The sequence below is a fragment of the Suricata suricatta genome, chromosome 1 (genome assembly GCF_006229205.1).
Source record: "Suricata suricatta isolate VVHF042 chromosome 1, meerkat_22Aug2017_6uvM2_HiC, whole genome shotgun sequence".
In the NCBI taxonomy this organism is placed as follows: Eukaryota; Metazoa; Chordata; class Mammalia; order Carnivora; family Herpestidae; genus Suricata; species Suricata suricatta.
Window position 1 is genome coordinate 191,950,971 of NC_043700.1, and position 17,532 is coordinate 191,968,502.

The 17,532-nt window shown below is 66.0% G+C and overlaps 3 protein-coding genes across 6 annotated transcripts in view; all 3 read right to left on the reverse strand.

Moving 5' to 3' along the window:
- Positions 1-17,532, reverse strand: part of ACOX3 (acyl-CoA oxidase 3, pristanoyl) — a 922,607-nt gene that overhangs the window by 575,931 nt on the left and 329,144 nt on the right. The window lies entirely within an intron of this gene.
- On the reverse strand, positions 7,238-14,526 carry HGFAC (HGF activator). The gene is made up of 14 exons (XM_029949258.1): positions 14,410-14,526; positions 13,716-13,896; positions 13,474-13,570; positions 13,170-13,249; positions 12,305-12,427; positions 12,085-12,216; positions 11,888-11,998; positions 11,630-11,804; positions 11,376-11,461; positions 10,547-10,790; positions 9,058-9,197; positions 8,654-8,794; positions 8,427-8,575; positions 7,238-7,478 (listed from the first exon to the last, which is right to left on the reverse strand). Exons 1-14 carry the CDS (start codon positions 14,467-14,469, stop codon positions 7,296-7,298), a joined length of 1,902 nt encoding a protein of 633 aa, XP_029805118.1. The 5' UTR covers positions 14,470-14,526; the 3' UTR covers positions 7,238-7,295.
- RGS12 (regulator of G protein signaling 12) overlaps positions 16,798-17,532 on the reverse strand; it is an 82,845-nt gene continuing 82,110 nt past the window's right edge. For all 4 annotated transcript variants that reach the window (XM_029949214.1, XM_029949206.1, XM_029949235.1 and 1 more), the window contains one exon: positions 16,798-17,221. In XM_029949214.1, coding sequence (XP_029805074.1) covers positions 16,995-17,221 — 227 coding nt within the window. In that variant the 3' untranslated portion in view covers positions 16,798-16,994. The remainder of the gene's footprint in view (positions 17,222-17,532) is intronic.

Here is a 17,532-nt window from a genome sequence, read left to right on the forward strand (position 1 = left end):
CCCCGAGGGGCACCTGCGGCCACCTGCAGCCCCGCCCTCCGGAACCGGAGCCGGCCGCCCAGGTAGGACGCCCGCTGCGCACTCACCGCCCGGATGGGGGCGCGGGGGGCTTCTCGCCCAAAAGCAGAGGAAACAGCGGGGCAGCAGGAGACACGTTCACCCGGCGTCTTCCGCCAACCTGGCTTGGCCTATGGCACCTGCCCTCCCACCGCCCAAGGGCTGTCACCAGACACCCCTGACAACCCACTGACCTGGGGCGATGCCCCAGCCCTCCAGCCCCCTCCCCTCTCCCAGGCAGGGCAGTGGAGGGGTGTCCATTCCTGTACCCTGGCAGCGTGGACCCCAGTGCAGGGGGGGGGTGCCCAGGTCTCTCTGTGTGTGGTCTTCCCCACACACTGCTGCTCTGTGGAAGACCCGCCAGGAGCCCCCTTCACAGCAGGAGGTGGGGGGGCTCTGAGCTTCTGCAGTTTTCTTCCCCAACCCTGTAGACCCAGTCCAGCTGCTTCTGGTTCTTTCCAAGCACAGGGGGCCTGCCCCCCCCCCCGCCCCCACAGGGCTACACTTTGGACATCTGCCCCCATTTCTAAGATGGCTTCCAATGCCCATGCCTCCAGGGGCATCACAGGATGAGGGGAGGCAGCAGAGGGGAGGGGCAGTGCCCCACTCGTGTTCCCAGCCTCAAGGAGCTTGTGTGCCGGCAGGAGCCACCCGGAGCAATAAACACGGCTCTATTTACTCACAGTCTGTGCGGGCCGGAGGGCTGAGGTTTGTGGGGCGGGCACGTGAGTCTTCACCCCGCCGGGCCCTTCAGGCTGGGGCCCGCCTCACTGAGGAGGATCTAATGGCAGGGGGTCTCACGGCCAGGACCGACCAGGTCAGCAGAGTCTGCTGCTGATGGGGGAGCAGGGGGAGGGGCTGGCATGGCCCTGGTCCCGAGTCCCCACTCAGCAGCCACCATGCTGGGTGCGGAGGGCTGGGCTCACCCCCTTTGGGCACACCCTCCCCACTGTCCCTGGGGACCTGGCAGGGTGGGTCCCCAGTGAGCCATAGGCTTGAACGTGATGCCGGGGTGCTGGCTGGGGCCTGGTGCCGAGCAGGGTCACTCCAGGCCCTGAGGCAGCTCTGTTTCCCACCCCGTTCCCCCGCCTCCCCCACCCCCACATCACCTGTGCAGCCACCAGCCGCCCTGGGCGGAGCAGTTGCCTAGCCACAGAGCCCCATTCATGCCCCCACACATCTCAAGCCCCCAGGGGCCGGCGTGGGACAGCCGGAACGGAGCCGGATGGCGGCTGGGGGCTGTGGCCAGCGACACATCCGCCGCCCCAGGCGCCTGGCACGGGGTCAGCCCTGCAGGGAGGGGCAGTGCCCCACCACATTCCCAAGCGCTGGCCCCGACCCAGGCTCCTGCCACGCCTGGCAGCTGCACCTGCTCCCGCAGCGGCCCCAGAAAATGCGGCTGACAGCCACCTCCCCCACCCCCTCACCCGTGGCCGCCAGGCTGCACAGGCCGGAGAGCTTCCGGCCGGCTCCTCCTCCCAGACCTCGGGCCTCTCTGCTCCTCGGTCCCTGCTGGGGTCCACGTGTTTGTGTCCCCCCCAGATTCATGTGTTGAAGATCAAACCCCCCCACTCAGTGGGATGAAGATAGGAGGTCGGGCCTTTGGGACATGATTAGGACTTGGGGGTAGAGCCCCCACGACCCAATGACAGATGCTTTGGCGTACGCTTCTTCAACATTAGGACAGCAAGTAAGCAACTCATGGCCAGTAGAAGCTGTACTTTGGGTTTTGATTTTGGACCTTTTCCCGGCTGGTGATCTGCGGGGCCCAGCCTGTGAGGCCGGTGGCCCCCGGCCAGCCCCCCGGTCACGGGGGGAACGGTCCGTGCACAGACAGCTGTCTACACCCACAGGACCGTTCCGGTTTTCACTTTCAGTGAGGCACGTGAGGCAGTCAACCCTCTGTTACAAAAGAGACTTTGTGCTGACGTGGTGCCCTGGGAAAGGCAGGCCAGGCTGGGCCAGGACGTGCGCTAGGCTACAAGTGTTCAGTGCATTTTGGACTCACAGTATTTCCAGAGTAAGCTCCTTGTAAGTTGGGGAAGATCTCTAGTGTCCTCACAGTGTCCTTGTAAGAAGAGACACAAGGAGATGATCTCTCTGCACTACGTGAGTGAACAGCAAGAAGGTGGCCATCTGCAGCCAGGAAGCAGCCCTCGCCGGAACCCAGCCCTGCCGGCGCCCTCGGCTCAGACTTCTGGGCTCCAGCACTGTGAGGAGGAACAGCAGCCTAAGGGGATGGAGACCGTTGCCACCGCTGCTCCAGCCACGGCTGCTGGTTGAAACGGACTCTGGCCACTGGAGCAGGAAGGAACTTGCCGGAAGAGCTTCAGGCCTCTAGCAGAGCTCAGGAGAGGCTGAGGAGCCAGCGGGAGCTATGGGAGGCTGGGCGGTAGGGAAGCGCAGCTCCTGAGAGCCGACGCCACCCCGGCACGCACTGCCACACGGCTGAACTCGCAGCCACGGGGCGTGGCTGGCCCCTCCCCAGAACCCCACGGCCGTTCATGACATCCATACCCCTGACTGACCACACGGCCAGGGTGCTGCTGCTGGACATCACAGCCAGGGACACTGCCGCTGCCACTGCCACAGACCTGGGCCACGGGACCTGGTGCAAGACACTGCACCTGCCATTCACCATCCAAATGAACTTTACCCGTACCATGACCTCTGGTCCCCATTTCCTCTTCTCGCCTCGTATTATGATGAGGGTCCCTCTGTGAGTCTGGGTGTGTGAGGGTCTTAGAAAACGATCATGGGCGGTGAGTGGGACCAGGGCCGGGCTGCCTCATCTGGGATCTCCAGGTGCTCAGTACCACATGACGGTGGCAAACACCATGCCCTGAGTCTACCTTTCGTCTTTCAACGCCCCTAGGTGGGGCTGTAGGAAGGGGTCCCGGCCCGTGTGGGCAGAAGGGATGAGCCGAGGGCACCCGGCACTGTCTCCCACACTCTACATTCACCCCACAGTGAGGGGGCATGTCACAGGCTGAATCATGTCCCCCAAAACTCTCGGGTTGAAGCCCGACCCGCCACGTGGCTGCATTTCTGTACTTGGAGACACGGTCTTTAAGGCAGCAGTTAGGATTAAATGAGATCATAAGGGTGGGGTCCCAGCCCCACAGGAGCGCGGCCTTCCCCGCAGGGGGAGAGACAAAGCAAGGCCCCTGCTCTGAGAGGACACCCCGTGGGAAAGCGCCCACCTGCAGCCTGGAAGGGGGGCCTCACCCGGAGCGGCCCTGCTGGGCCTGATCTAGCAGCCTCCAGAACGGTGAGAAAGAAGTTCCTGTTGTCGAAGCCCTAGCTGGTGGCAGCCTGAGCTGGGACAGAGAACGTGGAAGACCTTTGAACAAAGGGCTGCAGTGACTCCTCCAGCTGCACCTGCCCCCTGGAAATGTGACCGTATTCCTCCTCCCAGTGCGTTTGGAGTCTGTCTGTCCGCCTGGAATCCGGCGGGCTTCGCAAAATGAAGAACAATGGAAATGTTCACATCCCCTCCTCTTTCTTTTGTAGCCCAGCCTCCACCACGCGAACAAGTCCAGGCTGACTCACTGGATGAGGAGAGACATGTGGCATAGTCACCGCATGGCGGGTGCCAACAGCCAGCTGACTTCCAGGAGCAGAATAGCCCAAGACTCACTGATGCCGCCAGCTGTGAGGAGGCGGCCCCGCCCAGCGAACCGGCAGGCCCCGCCCACGCCGTTGCCAGCCCCGCCCAGAGAGCCGGCCGGCCCCGCCCATGCCAAGTTGCCAGCCCACAGATTGGTGAGCTCAGTACAAGACTGTTGGGACAGGACCCTGAGTTTCGAGGTCAGTGGTGACACAGACAAAGCATTCTGCTATAGTGTCTGGGAGTGGACTCCAAGCCTCGCCGGACACCGGAAACTCCAGACACAAGGAGGCTGGATCTCTGAGTCACCACTGGTCACTCCAAGCCAAGTGAGGAGTCTAACAGATAGCGAGGCGGGAGGCCGGGAGGGGTCCCACGTGGGCACATGTCATGGTGACCCCACAGCGCATCCTAAAAGCCACCAGAGGATTGAGGGTGTTTATGAAAGCACAACCGATGTGAAGCAGGTTTCTGACCTGCAGCACGGGAGGCCAGGAGGCAGCCGACACACAGGGCGGCTCCGGTCCGTCTGAGATTAAGTGATGGGGGGTGCCATCAGCAGCCCCACGGCAACAAATGTGACAATTTAGACAGATAAATTCATCAAAGTGCGACCTCCTATAACTGGTGCAAGAAGAAACAGAATCCTCAGAGCAGCACCTACTGATGCACTGAACCAGTATCGTCCTGTAAAGAAAACACCGGGCCCAGGGAATGTATAGAGGATTCTACCAAACTTTCAAAGATCATTCCAGAGTCCTCCAGGGACGACAAAAGAGGGATCCTCCTGAACTCATTCTGTGAGTCAAGGAGTGTCAGAAAGGCCGATCTCACTCAGAAGCATAATAAGGTCCTAAAAAAAATAAGAGCAAATCCAAAAAACCTTGTAAAAAGTAAAGCAGCAGGTCTCAGCCCGGGTCCCAGCAGGCTGGCACAGTTTTAGGACCATCGGACAGGTGGTGTTGGAGGGGAGCCACCAGGGCCAACTCGGTGGCCCAGGGCTGGTCGGGGGGGGGGGGGGGGGGGGCGGATACCGCCTCTAAGCCAGGGGAAGAGGTCCCGGATCTACGAAGGAGATGGTCACCCCCATCTTTAAAGGAGTCGTGACCTTCAGTCAAGGGAGCCGGGTGGGTCTGTCCCCTAGGGGTCCTAGAACAAGGCGCCGGAGACCGGGCAGAAAGAGCGGAAATCGGTGGTCTCACAGTTGTGGAGCCCGGAGTCTGAGATCGATGGCCACCCTCCCCTGTGGCACTTCTGTGTGTGTGTCTGTGTCCACATTTCCCCCCCTTCTGGGGGGGCACAGCCATCCTGGATCAGGGCCCGCCCTGGGACCTCCGCTCCATTTGATCACCTCTGAAAAGACCCTCCCTCCAAACAAGATCCCGTTCTGAGGCCCTGGGGGTTAGGACTTCAACATATGAATGTTAGGACACAGTTCAGCCTGTACCATTGAGGGGACCCCCGAAGGAGGGAGCCAGGAAAACCAGTGTCCCTCTCACTCTCCCCCTCCTCTGACCTGCTGCGGGCGCTCCCCAGCGTCCTGAGACACCCAGTGGGCACGGAGCCCTCTGATGCCATGTCCGTGGAGACCAGTGTCCAGGTGGGGGAGGCGGGGAGTGAGTCCCCTTCTGGAGGGGCAAATGGGAGAGGCTGGCTCCCACCCTGGAGCCCCCCGGGAGTGCAAGGTTGGCTTCGTGCTAGCGAGAGCCACGTCTTTAACAGACCCACACTCGACACCCTGTCACACCCCCCGCCCTGCCAGCTCCTGTGGGGGGCCCACCCCCTGCGGCCCTGGGCTGGGACAGACCCCATCGGGGCCGCAGCAGAGCCTCCCCGCCAGCCCGAGGGCTCTGAGTCCCACCCACAGCACGGGCGCCGTGGGAGAGGGACCAGACCCTGCACCAGGCTCTCTTCTCTGGTCTTGCTGGGGATGCCCTTCATGATTTGTCGGATCCAGTCATGACAACCCGGTCCCCTGCTGTCCCAGCCTCCCCTCAGCTGCGTGTGCTGGGGCCCCGCCTGGGCGAGTGAGGGCTTGTGCAGGAAGTCCCAGGGGAGGGGGTTCCGGGGGGGCCTTCCTCTCTCCACACGGGGACAGATGCTGGCAAACCGTCAGTAGGCGGCTGAGCACCGGGCCCCCAACACAGGAGGACGACACAGCTGCCTCTGTTCCCCTGAGTGGGTCCAGCCTCGCGGCGCAGCGCTGACACAGGCTGACAGCGGAGCGGCGGGCAAGCCCGTGTCCTCTCACCCACGTGCACGCTGAGGACAGGGATGATCACTGGGGCAGGGCTCCGCTAGCCTGGCCTCTCGGGAGCAGCCTCCACCAGTAGCCTGAGCGCCACCGAGTGAAAGGGGGAGGGTCGGCATGGGAGAGAACATTCTAGAAGCAGTGGGAACAGCATGAGCGAGGGCTCCAGTCAGTTGTGTGGACAGAGGGAGGCCAGCGTGGCCAGAGTGCAGACTGGGGGGCGGGGCGGGGACAGAAGAGGGGCTGGAGGCAGGTGGGGTCAGGCCGCAGGGATTAGGGGAGACTCTGAGGTAGGGGGGCAGTGACACACAGAAAGCCCTGGCCTGTCACTTCAGAGAGAGGTGGCGAGACCCAGTCCAAGGTGGGGGCTGTGGGTCAACAGGGAGACAGAGGCTTTGGGGGTCAAGGAGGACCCCACCCTGTGGGTCCGGATGCCCTGAATACAGGGCCATCTCCGCCCTCTTCCTGAGCCCAGGGGTCCAAGCTCCCTGGTGCTGCTGGGCACCCGGGGGCGCGGTGGCAGCTCCCTTCTGTCCTGCCCCCCTCCCAGGTTTCCCCCCCGGCCACACGTCTTCTCGTGTCCACCCTGCTGAAGCCTGGTCAGGGACCCCAGGGCGCCCCAGTAGCTCGCTGCAGCCCACAGCGACCCCCATCCTGCCTCTCTGGTCTCCTGCCACACTTTTATTTTGATTCAAACAAGCCGCAGCCCCTTTGTAGCTGCTGCTTGCTCTCTGCCTGGAATCCTGGGCTCTTCCCGGCATCTGTGGGCCCTTCCCCAGGGCGTCCTGGCGGCTGCCTGCCGCAGCCTGGCTCCGGGAGGGCCTGGCAGTAGCAGCCCACTGCCCTGGACCCGCCGGTGTCTGGTCTCTCCGAGGGAGTCCCCGGCCTCCCTCCTGGAGACAGCTGTGGTCAGGTTTCTCTCTTGAAGCAAAACGAAGGCCGGCAGGTGTTTCAAAATAACCTGTCCTAAGTCTTAATGTCCCATGCGCTATTTGGCTTGGACTCTGCCCTGGGACAACGCAGGGTGCCTGGGCCCCGGCCCTACCTGCCTGGGAGTGGCCTGAGCCGGGTGGCTGGAGACAGCTCGGCTCTGGACAAGTTCCACACTAGGCGCCCTGCCCTGCCGCACCCCACCCCGGCCTCAGGGCTGGACCCTCCCTGGGGGGTCGCAGGCTCCCTGCTCCACCAAGAAAGGGAAGATGGGGCACTGGATCCAGGACCCCCAGCCGAAGCCACGCCATCCACAAATGTGGGCCCGGGGTCAAGGCCCGGGACGGAGGGCTGAGCCGGGGCAGAGGCACGGGCGGGGTGGACTGGGCTCATGGAGACACCTTTATTGCCTGAGGCCGGGACGCCCGAGCCAGGTGTGGGGCTGTCTCAGGAGGGGTCCGCAGGCCGCTTAGGGGGCCGCATCCGGTCGTTGATCCAGTCCACGTAATTGGCCACCCGGGTGTAGACGCCGGGTTTGTTAAGCCTCCCGCAGCCGTCCCCCCAGCTGACGATGCCGTACAGGTAGGCCAGGCCGTTCTTCTCGCAGGCCAGGGGCCCGCCCGAGTCCCCCTGCGGCAGAGCAGGCCGGCCAGCTCCCGGGCAGCGCAGAGGTGCCCCCGCGCCCGCCCCCGTGCCCCAGCCCCAGGAATGGCTCCGGAGGAGTTCCGGTGTGGTGAGGACTTCCTACCACGTGGGGGGCGAGTGGAGGGCTCTCCCACCTCCCTGCCCTCCTAGACACCAAGTCCCCTCGCTCCCGGGGCCACCGTGACAGCATCTGACCAGCGTTCCTGTCCCTAAAGCTGCACCGTGGACCCCTCAGCCCCACGACCAGCGATGTGCCCCTCCGCCCGGCACCTGAGCCCACCCGCCAGTGCGCCAGGGGCCCCTCTGTTCTGGCTCAGGCGCACTGCCCCACCTTCCATGCCCTCCTCGTCACCTGGCACACTCCTATTCAGTCCTCAGAGTAAGTGCACATGCCCCCTCCTCCAGAAAGCCATCCTTGACTGCCCCCAAAGGTGCCTGTCCGATCATGTGGCCCAGGGTCAAGCCCCCCACCCTCGCCACTTCTGGGCTGTGTGACCTGGGAAGAGTGATAGGGCCTCTCTGAGCCTCAGTTCCTCGGTCTATAAAATGGGAAGGAAAGCAGTTCCTCCATCTCAGGGTTGGCATGCGGTCTGAACAAGTTGGTGCTTGTGGAGCCCTCGATAAATGCCAGCTCTGAGGACGGACTGAGCCCACTTGGAGGAACTCTGGCTGAAGAGGGGTTTGGCCTTTAGTGTCACGTGGACAGTCCCGCCCGTGGCTGGGCAGTCGGGACGTGGCCAGGCTTTGAGACCCGGCCTGTCCCTGGGCTTCAGTCTCCGTGTCACTGAGAGGGGCTCCTCCCCCGTGGCTGGGACAGGGACAGCCTCCAGAAGTGGTGGGCGCCCCCCTAGGGGCGCGGGCCACTCATTGGGAGGGGCGCTCTCTGAGCTGAGCCGCCCGGGCGGGGGCCGGCGCCCCGGGGCCCTGGCTCACCTGGCAGGCGTCGGACTTGCAGTCGAAGTAGCCAGCACACAGCATGTTGGGGCTGAGGTCGGCCCCGTACACTTCGGGGCTGCCGCACTTGTGGTCTGCGACCAGGGGGACCAGCGCCTCCCGCAGGGAGCTGGAGTAGCCGCTCGCATCTGCGCACAGGGTGTCCTCAGGCTGGGCGAGGATCTCGGGGGCCACCCCGCCGCCCCCACCGCCCCGCCCCCACTCACTCTCGTCCTGGTGGCCCCAGCCGGCGATCTGGCACTTGTGTCCCGGCGGGAAGGGGCTGCTGGGCTCGGGCAGGCAGATGGGCTGGACAAACTGGGAGCGGACGGCACAGCGGTCCCCCTTCTTCTTCAGCCGGATCAGGACTGGGCAGGAGACGGGCCAGGGGTCAGCCTGGGCCAGGGGGTCCCTGCCAGGGACAGAGGGGCTGTGCACTGGGAGACCCGGGTCTTCCACCCGCCAGGCCGAGGCCACTCTCCGGTACCAGGCACCCTTGCACTGGGCTGCCCTCCCCTTCCTCCCTTCTTTCCCCCACTTTCCTTCCATTCCCCTCTCCCCAGTTCTGCTCCTCCCCTGGCTCTGGCCTGGGGGGCCCTGTTGCACCCCAAGGAGCCCCAGCCTCACTCACCCAGGTCATGGTCACTGGGGTTGAACACTGAGTACATGGGGTACGGGATGTACTTCTCGATGCCAAATGTCTGCGTGACGTCCGTAGTCCGGTTGAAGAAGTGTTGGCCTAGGACCACTGAGACACTTTCCCTGTGGGGGCTGTGCACGATGGCTGGTGACAGCTGGTGACAGCAGGACCTGGCCTTCCCCTCAGGCCCCTGCGGCTGACTCACCCCCCACCTGCTGCGACTCCAGCATCCTGGACATGCAGGGCTGTGCAGGCCCCCTGCGGCCCCGGGGAGTCTGCCCCTGCCCCTCCCCAGCCCTCCCCAGCCCTGCTGGATGGGAGGGGTGGGGCCCTGCTCCCCTGCCCCAGCCTTTTCTCTTCTTATCCTTAAAAATATTTACTTATTGTTGAGAGACAGAGCGTGAGCAGGGGAGGGGCAGAGAGAGAGGGAGACACGAAATCGGAAGCAGCTCCAGGCTCTGAGCTGTCAGCACAGAGCCTCATGCGGGGCTCGAACCAACAAACCACAAGATCAAGACCTGAGCTGAAGTCGGACACTTAACTGACTGAGCCACCCAAGTGCCCCTTCCCCTGCCCCAGCTTCTTAAACCCTCCCCTGACTTTAGCCCACTGCCCCCCACCTGAGCCCCAGTCTCCGGCTGACCGAGGGGGCTCAGTGCCAGACTCTCATACTGCCAAACCCCCGATCCCTGGGATGTCACTACCAGGCCCATCCCCTCCCACTGGACCCCCCTCCCCAGGGGGGAGCCTCCCAGTCTGGACCCCCAGATGGGGAGCCTTGTCCCCGTCACAGGGAGTGGAAGCTGAGGAAGGGCTAGTCTTTCCTGCTCCTCTGGTGCGTGGTGGTGGACCCTGCACCTCAGGGTGGTGGTGGGCCCCGAACCCGGACCCGCACTCCCCAGGCTGTCAGCTCAAGCCTGCCAGCCGGGAAACTACAGCTCTCTGGGTGGGCAGGGCCTGCGCATCCCAGCAGGACCAGGGGTGGGCGGGGCCTCCCAAAAGCGGGGTCTGGGGAGGGGAGGGGCAGGGTCTTCACAGAGGTCGGTCCCCCCATCGCCCTTGCTGCACTTGGCCACGCCTTTGAGAGCCCCCCCGGCCGTCCCCCCAGTGAAGGACTGCCAGGGCTCCCTGGGGCACAGGGGTGGGGCTGGTCTCTGCAGCGTCTGCGCCCAGCACCCTAATGATGCTGAATCCCACCTGGGTCAGTGGGGTGACAGTCAAATGAGGGACCAAACATGGGGGTTACATGTGCAGGGGGGAAATGTGGGGACACTTGGGTGATGGTTGGCTTGCAGTGGGTGAGGACAGGCGGATGGGTGGGTGGGGGGATGGAGGGTGGGGTGTGGGTGGGCACATGGGGGGCCGTTGGCGAGCGGAGAAATGTGGAATGGATGGTGGGTGTCTGGCGGGGGGGGGAGTGGGGGCGGGGCCAGTAGATGGGATGAAAGGCGGAGTGGGGGGCACGGGCGGAGCCGCCCACCTGTTGGAGAAGCAGTGGGCCGCGGACACCACCCAGCAGGTGTGGATGAGACTTCCGGCGCAGAAGTTGTTCCCAATGTAGATGGCGGCCAGCCAGGGGTGGGAGCCGGGCAGGGAGGATGAGCCACCGATGATGCGTGGCCGGAGGAAGGTCCTTTTCTTGTGCCTCTTGCCGCAGGTCTGGCGTCCCACAGGCTGGCTCAGCAGGACCTCAGTGGGTAGGGGGTTAGTTCTGGAGAGGGATTCTGGGAGCACAGGTCACCAGGTCTCACCCCCAGGGCTCCTCTGCACACGGGCCATGGTGGGTCCTGGCTGCCTCCCACCCCACCCAGCCGCTCATCCGGAACAGGGTCCAGGGCTCAGCCCAGCTCTGCCCTCACAGGCACACGACTTTCCTCCTCTGTAGGATGGGCGGAAACAACACCCAATCACAAGACTTCGTGGGAACCAGGTGGCGCGGGGCAGGTGTTCCTCCCAGCAGCCTGGGATGCTCAGATGGCCCCCTGCCCCCTCCCAGGGGTGCCCGCTGGGTCTCCCGCCCATACCGTTCACCTGACTCAGCACTTCCCTGCCTCTGGGGGGCGCCGTGCAGGCGGAGTGGGAGCCACAGGGGGACCTGCTCTGACCTCCCTGCTCGCAGGGCCTTGGATGTACCCTGCTTCAGTGAGCTTCAGTGTCCCCATCCCAGATGGGGCCGCGGTCCTCCAGAGAGGAGGCCAGGTGCGCCCCCGGGGGTGTCCGCTTGCGCCCCCTTCTGACCCAGCGCACCGCAGGGGGCCAGGCGCGCCCCCGGGGTGTCTGCGTGCGTGCCCCTCTCCTACTCGGCTCACCGCAGGGGGCCAGGCGGCAGTACTCCCAGGAGAGGACGCTGTCCTTCACCACATAGCACCAGGGCCTCTGGTCCTTGTCTGGGTTTCTGGAGGGGCGGGTGGGCGGGGGTGAGGGCGGTGGGAGAGCCTAGCGGGGTGGGGCCCCTGAAGCTCCCTCCCCAGCGGGGTCTTGCTGGGGGGTGGACGTAGAGGCCCTGGGCCCGGTGGGCCTGACCTCTGCCCTGGGACAGACCCCGCCCACGTGGGGTGCTGACCGGCAGTAGGCGTGGGGGCCCAGGCCGAGCTGGGCGGCGGCGCCCACCGAGTCCACGTGCAGCTCCTGGTACAGCAGGTCGGAGTTCCAGGCCAGGCAGCTGAGCCCCGAGGCCGCCGTGCTGGCCACGCCTCGGTACTCCTCGCCCTCGCCCTGGAAGCAGCTGTGGGCAGGCACTGTGGGCAGCGCGGCGGGTGAGGAGCGGGGTGGGCGGGGTCCACCGCGACGCCGCCCAGGGACGCGGGCCGCCGGCTCTCACCGATGTTGCAGAGCCGCCCAGCGTGGCCCGGGGGGCAGGCGCATACGGTGGTCCCAGTGGCCACGATCAGGTGGCAGGTGCCCCCGTTCAGGCACGGGCTGCTCAGGCAAGCTGGGGAGAGGGTCAGAAGCTAGTCCTTGGGCCTCAGGGGGGGGCCGTGGCCGGGGATCGGCGGGCCCCGCCCCCCGCCCGCGTACCTGTGTGGCGGGTGTCCGCGCAGTGGATCTGGCCCCCCGCGCACTCGCACTGCTCCACCCGGCCCTGGCTCACGCGGGCCCAGCGGTCGCCAGCTTCCAGGTGCTCGTAGAGCGTCTCGTCGAAGCATCTCTCTGGGGGTCACAGAGGGCCAGGCACCCGCTGCACCCAGCGGCCACCCCCACCCGCAGGACCTGGTCCAGCCCCAGCGGCCCCACTCACCTGCACCGCAGTTCTTGCCTGTGAAAGCCACGGAGCAGGTGCAGTGGTAGGACTCGGGGTCCTGGGTGCTGGAGCACGAGCCCCCATTGAGGCACGGGCCAGAGGCACAGGGATCCAGGGCAGCTGGGGGCACATGGGAGGAGTGGGGTGCAGGTGTACCCCAAGCCCTGTGACCCTCTCTGTTCACCAAGGATGGCAGGGCCTCCATCGAGCCCACCATCTTAAAGCTGCCCCCACTGAGTTTTGGGGTGCATGCATCCGGGAAGGGGCGTAGGCCTTCCCTCTCCTCCCAGCACCCCTGCCCAGCACTCAGACCCTGGGCAAGCAGACCTCTGACACTGTACCGGGCACCCTGGAAGCCCAGTGTCCCGTCAGACAGCATGGTCCCCACCTATGTGCCCAACGACTCTTGTGCCCTGCAGACGCTGTGGGCCTTCCTTTCTGCCAGAAACTCCGCCTGTGCAGCCACAGGGCCCAGCCGTACCGCCAGGGGGCGCCTTGGTCCCATCAATGACCTAGGTGATGCCATGGATCCCAGAAGGCAGGGTCCTGCCTGGGAGGGGCCCCACCTTCCGCACTCCTGCAGGCCCCTGGGCTGATGACTCCTCTGTCCCGTCCTTGGCCCCAGGGCTGCAGTGGGGTCATCCCCGAAGTCCCCTCATGTACTCCAAGCAGGCCCCCGGTCTCCGGTCAGCTTTGTCCCCTTGGTCCCCACCCCATCGGCACATTGACCTGATGCTCCCCCAGGCTCAGGGACCCCCGGCCCCCGTGCCCTGGGCACCCACCTGGGCCCTCCCTGTGCGCACAGTAGCCCCAGGCCCTGTCCCGCTCAGGGACCCCCGGCCCCCGTGCCCTGGGCACCCACCTGGGCCCTCCCTGTGCGCTGAGGCCTGCACGCAGTAGCCCCAGGCCCTGTCCCGGTCATGGTTGTGAGTGGTGGCACACCTGGGGGAGAGGAGGCCTGTCGGTCCCGCGGCCCGGGGTTAGCCCGCCCCAGGAGGGCTCTGCAGGGGGGCCCCTCTGACCACCCTGGGACTTGTTCCCTACACCTGCTGTGTGCCAGGCTGTCTGGAGGAGGGGGAGGGGGAGAGGGCAGGAGGGTCTCCCGAGCGGACAAGGGGCTGTGGGGACAGTCGGTGCCAGTGGGCCCTGCCCCAGCCCGGACCCACCACTTCCTGTGGGCGCTTCCGTCCGCCGTGCAGGCATGCAGCATGCGGCCGCCATAGCGGAAGGGGAATCTGCAGGGCTGCCCGTCCTCTGTGAGCACTGCAGGGGAAGGCGAGAGGGGCCGAGGGGCTCCCGTGCTGGGCCCCTCCTGACCTCACGACCCCACTCCCCCGCAGTGCCCGGCGCCCCTCCCGGCCCACCCATGCAGGTGTAGCCCCACCTCCGGGAAGCTCTCCCGACCCACCTTCGCTCCCCGGGCTGCTGCTGGGCCAAGCTGCCCCTGGCGTGGGGCTGAGCCCCCCACCACGGGGCCCCTGTGCCTCTGGAGCACTCGTGGCCGGGGTCATGGGGGTCACCGAGGTTACAGGGGTCATGGGGGTCCCCGGAGTCACTGTGGCGTTGGGTTCTGGGGGTTCTGTAAGGTTCTGGGAGGAGCCAAGAAGGCTGAGATAGTGTCGGTGTGGGCTGGTCACAGTCCCTGGCCTGTTTCCATATTGGGGCCCTCAGGTCTTAGAGGAGAAACCAAGGGGACACTGGCTGTCCTGTGGCCTCAGCCGGCCCATCCCCTCTCCTCCCGCCAAGCCCACAAGGTTAGCCAGGGCGGGCTCGGTGTCTGCCCAGGCTGGGGCACCCGTGCCTTCCATTCTGGGGGGTGGATGAGTGCCGCCACCAGGCCCTCCGTGGTCCCCCACGCCCTCCTCAAACATGGGACCCAAGGGCAAGGCAGTGGCCTTCATGCCCCCCTGGGGGCGCCCAGCAGGTCAGACACCCGCCCCCCAGCCCCTGGGCCCGCCCAGCAAACCCCCTGCTGAAGGTCAGCTTTCACCACGTTGGAGCCCTCAGCCACTGCACAGCCCGCCCAGGCCCCAGGCCCCAGGCCCCCGAGCGGGCACAGGGAGGCCGCGGCCACCGTGCCATGCCATGGGCTCAGCGCTCACCCTGCCAGCCTGGGGCTGGGCCCCGCAGGGCACCAGCAGGAGCAGCAGGAGCAGGACCATTCCGGGCAGGGGGCAGAGGCTGGGAGCCTAGGCCCAGCGCCCCACGGTCTTCCTGAGCAGGCGTGAGGGGCAGCAGGAGGCGGAGACAGAGCGGCCAGGGCAGGTGGGGGGGTCAAGGCCGCCTGGAAATGATTAACCCCAGCTGCCTCCAATGCCCGGCCCACATGGTCTCGTATCTGCTGCCCCGCTCACCCCCCCTGGTCCAGCTGTCCCCTCCAGCATCAGCCACACTGGTCCTGGACCTGACAACGTCCTCAGGTCTCAGTTTAGAAGCTTCCTCCAGGAAGTCTTCCAGGACACGTAGTCAGCGGGGAGCTGGACTCCCGGCCCAGCTTCGGGTCCCCCCTCTCCACAGGGCTGGCCGCCGTCTGTTTGTGAGCTATTGATAACCAGAGTGGCCACGAGTGCTGGACCCTCCCAGGCCTGGGGAGGGGGGTGCTAGCCCGGAGGAGGGTGTATGCACTGGGCTGAGTGTGGGCAGCAATGAGCCCAGGACAGCGACCCCTGCTGTCCCCAGCCCTCCAGCTTGGCTCCTCCCAGGATAAGCCTGGGCTGGGGGCCCTCATGGGAGTGGAGCTGGGGGGGCGGGCAGCACCGGAGCGAGCCCCCTGCCCTAACGCTGCGGGACGCCCAGGAATGTCCCCTCCCCCACCTGGCCTGGACCCCCCCACCCCCGGGCATCTCCTCCAGGAAGCATTTCCACCCCTGGACTCTCTTGGCCCTGGGCTTCCCCTTCACAGCTTAGCTGACTTGACTTAGCTGTCCCCGTTTGTGTCTGGGTGTGTCCCCACCCCATCCTGAACCCTGGCTGGGGCCAGCTGTCTCTGGATAGCTCGGGTCCCCAGAAGAGCCCCAGCCAGGCACCCAGAGCCCCCCAAGGGCCATAGAGACCTGGCCTGGGGTCTTGCCCAGGTCTGCATCATGCACCTTGCGCTCTCCACCCGTGACCTGGGGTGGGGGCACGGCTCCCCGGACACGATGGCAGTCCTCCCTCACCCCAGCGGGTCCCCAGAGCATGTGACTGGGGTGCGCTGGGCAGAGCTGCCCGGGGCTCTCTGTGTGGATCAGCTCAGCTGCCCACAGCGGGAGGAGGCGAGGGCTGGCCCTCTTCGGCCTAGGAGTGAGCCGGGCACTGTGGCCGCCTTGCCGTGCACCCCAAACCACTCTCTCTCGGGGGCTCCCATTTTGCCATCTGCACAAAAGGAGGGAGAGTAGAAACCAAGTGGGCGCCCAGCTTGGAGCGTGGGGGTGCGGGATGGGCGCCTGGCTCAGTGTGGGGGGGGCTCAGGGGATGGGACAGCGGGGAGGGCAGGGGGTGAGGGGTGCAGGGGATGTGGGGGCAGGGCGTGCAGGGCTGGGGGGAGTGTGGTGAGTGTGTGTGTGGGGTGTGGGGTTCAGGGGACAGGGGAGCATGGGGGTGGGGGGAGCATGGGGGTTGTGGGGTTCAGGGGAGGGGGAAAGTGTGGTGGGTGTGGGGTTCAGGGGGGAGCATGGTGGGGGAGGGAGCATGGTAGGTGCAGGGGTGGGGGGAGTGTGATAGGTGTGGGGTGCGAGGGGGTCGGGGGGACATGGTGGGTGCTGGGGCCCGCTCTCCCTGCTGACACTTCCCAAGGCCTGCCCCAGAGCACTGCTCGCTGGGGGCTGACCCCTAGAGGCATCCAGAACTACCTCAGTGGCTTGCTGAGTACTTGCGGGTTGGGCCCCTCCCAGCAACTCTGGAGGGAGGGGTGTGGGGCCCCTCATCTGCTCCATGTTGGGGTTCCACCGAGGCAACCTGGGCCATAGCTGTCTCTACAGCTAACAGCACATGGTGGCCCTGTCCCCTGGCCGCCTCCCCCCCCCCCCCAACGCCATGCTCTAACCAAACTCACCACGGCCTCGGGCCGGCAGCACCCCGGCCTCCTGGGTGGTCAGGTTTCCCTTGGCAGACGCCCCGCCAGCCCACTCTCCGAGGAGTGGGACAGGCACCGGGCTGGGGCGAGGCCCCCTGCAGAGTCCCCGTGCCCCACAGCCAGTGGGTCTCCCAGGCTGAGCCCCGCCCCGCCTTTGGCGGCACCCCCAGAAGGAGCCCCGCGCTGACCTGCAGGGCACAGCACAAAGCAGACGTGACCCAGGACCTTGACCCAGAAGGGTCACTCTCTCTCACCCTCTGGGACACCATGGCCTTGGGGCCTGTTAGGTTGGCTTCATTCTCTTTGCCCACCTTGACCTCAGCACCAAGAGCCATTTTCTCCGCGCCCCTTGGCCTGACATGCCCCCGAGGCGAGGGCTTCCTGAGGGCAGGGTCTGTGACCCCGGCACCCAGCATCAGGCTGACACTCGGGGGTCCCCAAAGTTGATTTATTGAGGGAAGGCTGGAGGCTGAGGGGCAGCAGGGGACAGGGTCCCAGGACACCGTGGAGGCCGCTGTGGCGAGCATCCGAGGCCGGGCCCCTCTGCCGTCCCCTGGGCTGGCTCCCGATCACAGGCCTGCACACGCGTGTCCAGGCGGGGCAGCTCAGATGCGGCCAGGGCTTGGGGCAGCCTCAGACGAAGGTCGCGTGGTGTGGGCTGGCCTTGGGCTTGGCGGGCCTGCCTGGGATGGGGCTCGGGCTCAGGAGGTCCGAGGTCAGGGGTCCCCCAGCCCGTGACCTCTGGGGGGCTGTCCGCACCCTTGGGACGCTGCTGCCCGGTCCAGGTGCCAGGCTGGCGACGCGGTCCACGTGGATGATGGCATTGACGGGGAGGCCCCGGCTGTCTCTGGCTCCACCCCCTGTAGCGGGGAGAAGAGAGAGACTGTCACCGGCTACAGACCGCACCCAGCCCTCCTCGAACGAGCACAGGGAACCTGTGCCCGGAAGGTCTGCCCGCAACACAGCCATCTGCAGGGCACCAACCTCGACCTCTGGCTCAGTGAGCGAGCCCCGGGCCTCGCAGGCGCCCCTGCCACCAGAACAGTGGGGACTCTCAGCAGACACACCACACGGTGCCGAGGGCCCAGCCTCGGGGGAGTGGGCGTGGTCACAAGAGGCTGGTGCAGGGGGACAGCAAGGGGGCGCCCTGGGTCCGTTCACCTGTGCCCCT

Excerpts from the sequence above, each read along its gene's own strand:
- HGFAC (XM_029949258.1), bottom strand. The coding sequence starts at position 14,469 with ATGGTCCTGCTCCTGCTGCTCCTGCTGGTGCCCTGCGGGGCCCAGCCC. Across the intron at positions 12,217-12,304 it reads AGGCAAGAACTGCGGTGCAG|AGAGATGCTTCGACGAGACG; the intron begins GTGAGTGGGGCC and ends TGTGACCCCCAG. Across the intron at positions 8,576-8,653 it reads CTGGGGCCACCAGGACGAGA|ATGCGAGCGGCTACTCCAGC; the intron begins GTGAGTGGGGGC and ends CCCTGTGCGCAG.